Genomic DNA, 6000 nt, shown 5'->3' on the forward strand with positions numbered 1-6000 from the left:
AAAAGTGTAATATAGTGGCACTTACGTGGGTTTTTCATTGATGATGAGCACTTTGACCTTGTTAAGGGCCTTCTTGGCGCCTGTAGGGGCCGGAGCAGCAGCAGGCACAGGTTTGGTGTGGGCGGGGCTTGCATGGGGGCTGGCAATGTAGACTTTTTTGCCAGCACTGCCTGGTGGCTTGGAGTGGGTAAAGTCTGTGATAAAGACTATCCCTTCACTGGTCAGCACTGCCAAGAAAGATTAAAAAAAACCACAAAAGATGCATCTGGTTGTCACAGCTGTTGTGTTGGCAGCTGTGCATCTGCCACTTGAAAAAATGTCTGTTTTCCTTTACCTCTGCTTATTCGGAAAATTAGGTGTTACCAACGGTTCAATGTTTAGCACATTTGAATGCCATGCATCGTTTTAAAGGTGGCACAGCATTTCTTATATCTGTTGATATATTCAGCAGTAGCATTGATGTTCATTCCATACTGAGCTTGTAGAACCGTAAATCTAGCAACAAATTAGAGACATGCATATGTGGGCAAGAGAGTCAAAATGTGAAACCATGAATAAGCTTAGGCTGAGTCAGATGTTGTTCACCTACACGCCATGTTGGAGGGGTCAAAGGGATCAAAAGAAAAGGAGAGGATGTTCTCAGCGTAGCTCTTCTTCCACAGCTTGGTGCCTGTGTCTCCGTTCCACAGAACGATGTAGTTGGGAGGATGGATCGCCAAGAGCAGATCGCGAGACGCATCTTGATTCCACAGCCACTCCAAGTCTGGCAGAGAAAGACAAGAAGACAGAGAGCAGAATGTGGGAACGAAGAGGATGGAGGCGTAGTATGCGCCAGGGAAAAAGACAGAGAATGATGGTGAGAGCATCTTAATGAAAACAAATGGCCAACAACAGAGCAACAATTCAAAGTTTCTCATTGGCAGTGCTGCCGGGGAAATGTCCCCTTCCAGCACAGAGCTGTTAGACAAAGCATCAATCCAAGCCTACAAGGAGGGGAGGGGTTGAGATCTCATACCCTGGATAGGTTTGGAGTGCTCCTGGATCTCACAGTGAGCCGTGCCGCTGACCACATCCCACACTATGATCTTTCCTGAGGCATCACCCGAAGCCAGCCGCAGACAGTAGGGAGAGCTCACGTTGTGGTAGTAATTTTCCCTGGACCATTTCACCTAGCAAACACAAAATCGCAAAAGACATGCTGAGTATCTGGCAGTCGCTATGGAAACACTGCAAGATTTCCACGTTTTGTTGCCATTTGTTTAGATAAAGTAAAAAACAGGAGCTGAGGATAACACTAATTAGTTCTAGGGCAATACTCTTTTCTTAAGGAAAATAATATCCTTAAGGAATTTAAATAAGGTTTTATCTAAGCTTCAAGTTCCACATTATCAAGGTGATGAAAAGAGAATTTAGAAACCTCAAACATATTGCAGGTTCGACATTTTATAAATAAAAACACGTTGAAAAATGTATTTTTGCCTTTATTAAACACCAATTACAGGACAGCAAGAGGAGAGAGCATAAGTCTGGTTGTTGCTTCTCTGCACTGACTACCTGTAAACATTAACAATCAATTTCAAAGGTCCCCTGTTCACTGTTTGCCTTCACAAATGCTGCAATCACCTGCTGCTGGTTTACTGAATGTTCCAAGAATCATTTTAGAGAGTGTTTGTCAATTACGCCCCAAAGCTATGGAAAACATTACCTACAGACATCAGGTAAGCCAACTTACTTATATATTTCCAAAGGAACATTAAAAATGTATCTCTTCACCTCTGAAGAATCACAACATTAAGTCAGTCCTGACAGCTAATTTGAAGGCAAAGTTTCTAAATATGGCTGTGTGCATATCTCCATTACATATCTCACAGATTACAGTGTTTATAGCACCTAGACCTGACTTTAAAAATAATGGACCTGTAATCATTCCATTACATCCCTGTTTGTATGTACATTCTATCTCTTTTTCATGTGAGGCACCTGATGCATGCAAGTTATTTGTTGTAAAGCTGTGAGCTGCATTTCTTCATACACGACAGATATAAAGATCTTCTCATTAACTAGTGCAAATAAATGCGGGTTTATGGGACAACATTGAAATGCAACCAATGCTAGCTCGAGACTTAAAAAAGACAAATGAGTGTATGAACAAACCAGTGTTTAAATAATTGATTCTGTCTCTGACACATTTGTTCCTGAATAGGCGTGCTTTACTGTGGCTAGTGGCTACTTTTTCTTTTTGGTCTTTTTTTTTAATTCAGTAAGCTTTCTCATGTCAGGCTGGGTGGCGGTGAGGAATGGCCCACTGCTGTGGCTGCGGTGCTTTACAAGATTAAAATGTGCTTCAGAGTGAGGAATGAGAGCCTCAGATACAGCCCAGGCACTGATAATCACTGTAGAATTTATTGTCCATTATTTACCCTTCTGCAAAACACACAAACAGATACACACACATAAGCAAATAAACACACCCCACGGGCAAACACACACAACGAGTCAATAGGACCTTCTGTCAAAGCAAAGGCAACCTTTATTGGTGCTCTGGTGTTGGCTTACAGAGAAGCAGTTGAATCTGTCAGCCAGAAAGGGACGAAGACAGCTTCACTGAAGGTCATACAATACTAACATTTATACCGACTGATATGTGTTTGTATTTTATTTGGAAAGCACACAATCATGCAAGAAATGGACATATATTTAAAGGACATACAGTATGATATACTGTACAGTAAGCAGACTTAAGATTTTTGATTTGAGGTATCACATATTCAATACACACTTTTTGTGATTGAAAATGTAAACAGTACGGGCAAAAAGAACAACAGGTGCCCAGTACAGAATTTCTTCATCCAACATAAACTTATCACATTTTACCTGAACTTCTATGTGGACTTTTTGTGTTTGTTTTTCTCCTATAGCTTTCCTTGAAATAAATCAAATTATTTGTTGTAGCCTATGGAGCACAGCTGCAGCTATAAGTCAATTAACTGAATAGTCAATTATAAATACACAAGACACTGCCAACGATATTTACAATTGATAGAATGTTCCACTCATTTTTCAAGCACAAATAACACATGTGCTGTTTCCAGCCACTCAAATTGGAGGATTTGCTGTCTCTTTGATTCTTAATAAAACTGCTTTGGATGTTTTTGACATCTAAAACAATTACAATTTCATCCAGAAAATAACGATGAAAAAAGTTTTTATTGTGTTGAAAAAAATAATATAATCATTAGTCGCAGCCCTACTATGTAGATAAACAAACACATGAAAAAAAAAGTTAACTTAGGAAGCTCACCTTGACAACATTAGCTTTGTGCTTCTCCAGCACCTGGATGGTCTGGGACGTCTTTGGATCGATGATGAGAATACTGGAGTGACATCCTTGAGCTATCAGGCCCTGCCAACCCCTACAGTAAATGAAAGTCAGGGAGAATGATGGGGAGAGGAAAGTAACACCTGAAGAAGGTGAATGATGAGGCTATCATTCTGTGAGAGAACGGAAAGTTCTTTCCCCATCGGAACGAAAGTGGGAGACTGAGCCAAGTGATGCACAAAACTATATACAGCACAATTTCCAGATCTTTCCATTCAATATGGTATACATTCAAATAGCAAATTACTGCTTTCCACTTGATTCCCTTATCCATCTTCATATTTCAGTGTGCATACAACTTCTGTATGCTTACCCATCCAGACTGAGGAAATATCAATTTAGAAACTCATATATACACTGTGCTTTCGAGGAGAGCTGCAACAATTAATTGATTAATTGGTTAGTTTTAATCTATAACATTAATCAAAAACTACTTAGATAATTTTCTATTTTTTTTTTTTAAAGTAAAATTCTCTAATTCTTTACTCCTCTACCATAATTATCTCAACATCTCTGGGTTGTGGACAAACAAGATATTTGAGGATGTTAACGTGTGTCAGGGGACACACTTACTGACATTTTTTTTTATTCATTTTTTTAATAGAGATTGATCAATGTGGGGGGAAAAAATCACCAGAATAAAAAATAACTGTTGCAATCCTACTTTCAAGTCCTAATGCAAAATGCAGACTTTATTGAGGGCTGAAGCATTGTGTGACTGTAAATCAAAATTAAAAAAATCTAAACCTAAATCTCTTAACTACTACAACTATAATATGCGCAACAAATGCATTTAATTGACATTTTCTCCACCTGCTTGATGTAAACAACATCGAGAACATTCACACTGACAGTCTTCATCAGAGGTGATTAATGCAAAGTAAGCTGTCACACGTGTAACCATTTAAATATGTGATAAATGAATGACTGTTAGCTCCATGTATGCGGAGTAAAACTAAGGCTTCCATAAATCAGGCCCAGCAAAATGTCACATCACATCACATCACATCACATGACACCCTTCAGGTTATTCTGTTTTCATGGGGAAAAATCTGCATTATCAGCATCAATTAGCGCTAAAATGTACTGAGTCAGTAATGAAGGGGAACAATGAAGTGAAACGATGTACGACAATATCATTAGCAGGTTGTAAACACCCTCTATCCGTCGCGCATTTGACTAAATTAACCAGCTAACTACAAAATAATGCTAAGGACAGAGATGCAGTACTCACCAATCTACGGCGGTTTTATTCTGTAAATTGAGAGTGCCAGTCAACGTCCGAGCCGCGAGTTTGATGTTGACAGTGTACGGAATCATTATTGTTGATCAGTATTTACGACACATTAACATTTGTTCACCAAAAGCAGCTACAATTGATTAGCTTATATGGTTCGGCTGTGTTGAAGATTGTAACAGGAAGTGACGCGTTGTTTCGAAATGTAACGCCGTGTGGGAACAAAATCCCAGCGTGAAAGGGTTCCGATTTATTCCTCACTGCACAGGAGCAAAATATTGAAAGTGATGAATTATCTTACAATGTGAACGTTGACCCGGTAAAAATAGCATTTCATACATACGTCTATTTTACATCTATTTTACAAAGCATTGCCATTGTAAAAGTAAAGACACGTAATTTTCTTGTTTTTGTTTTTGTCATGCTTGTCTGTATATGCTTGTATGTATATATATATATATATATATATATATATATATATATATATATATATATATATATATATATATATACATAAATAGCTCTATATTCCAACAGTAATCACTGTTACAGAAGTACAGAGAAAGAGAAATACAATTTCTGGAATCCCTGCCAACTTTATCCAATCAGGACAGAAAACTCCAAAAAGAGGCAGTCCTGTCTGCTCATCAGTGCATAGACAACTGGATCCCCCTGTTTGCTACTATGTCTAATGATTACCGCTCAGTGTTCATGTGTTGACATAGAGAGGAGGGACAGATTTCTAACCCCAAAAAGCTAAAACAACAACAATGCTTACAACAGCTTTAAAAACAAACACAATTCAGAATCAGAATAATAAATTCCTCCATTAGTCCCACAAATGGGGAACCAAATATAAACAGTGTAATTACAAACAATGTCATTGTCATTGATAACTTACTGGTGTTAAAGTTTGTAATTGCAAACAAGAAGATGTGCTGGCAGCACTTGCTTGTGGAAATTAAATAGCACCTTATGAAGTAGCATTTTAAAGTTGGTGTCACCAATTAAAAGTCCAATTTGTGAATTAGTTGATTTTTGAGTCTCATGCCCAACTCGTCAAATACTGCCGCATTTGGTTGGTGGCCGGCCTGACCTATCAACCCAAAGTGACAGTATTTGATAAGTAGGGAAACCCACAGCATTATTATTTGAAGAGTCTGGAATGAGACTCAACAATCAGCCATTTAATCTTTGTCAACTTTTAAATGTTGTATGAGTCATTTCATTTCTTTAAAGGTGAATAAAACTCTAGGACCTCAATAATTAAATCTAAGTCACCAGAAATAACTTATTTACTCAAATAGGTGGTGTATGCCATTGTTTTAAATTGCATAATCGCTTGTGAAATGATTAACAGTTGTTACACTGAATTACTGTTTGG

General features: G+C 38.2%; 1 protein-coding gene across 1 annotated transcript in view; it reads right to left on the reverse strand.

Annotated features, from left to right (window-relative positions):
- The window catches only part of wdr11 (WD repeat domain 11), a 63216-nt gene extending 58383 nt beyond the window's left edge, over positions 1 to 4833 (reverse strand). Inside the window, exons 1-5 of the mRNA XM_030441787.1 lie at positions 4614 to 4833; positions 3302 to 3413; positions 1016 to 1169; positions 590 to 763; positions 26 to 227 (exon numbers count right to left, since the gene is read on the reverse strand). Coding sequence (XP_030297647.1) covers positions 26 to 227; positions 590 to 763; positions 1016 to 1169; positions 3302 to 3413; positions 4614 to 4699 — 728 coding nt within the window. The 5' untranslated portion in view covers positions 4700 to 4833. The remainder of the gene's footprint in view (positions 1 to 25; positions 228 to 589; positions 764 to 1015; positions 1170 to 3301; positions 3414 to 4613) is intronic.
- Between the last annotated feature and the right edge of the window lie 1167 nt (positions 4834 to 6000).

This window comes from Sparus aurata, chromosome 15 (genome assembly GCF_900880675.1).
Source record: "Sparus aurata chromosome 15, fSpaAur1.1, whole genome shotgun sequence".
NCBI lineage: Eukaryota > Metazoa > Chordata > Actinopteri > Spariformes > Sparidae > Sparus > Sparus aurata.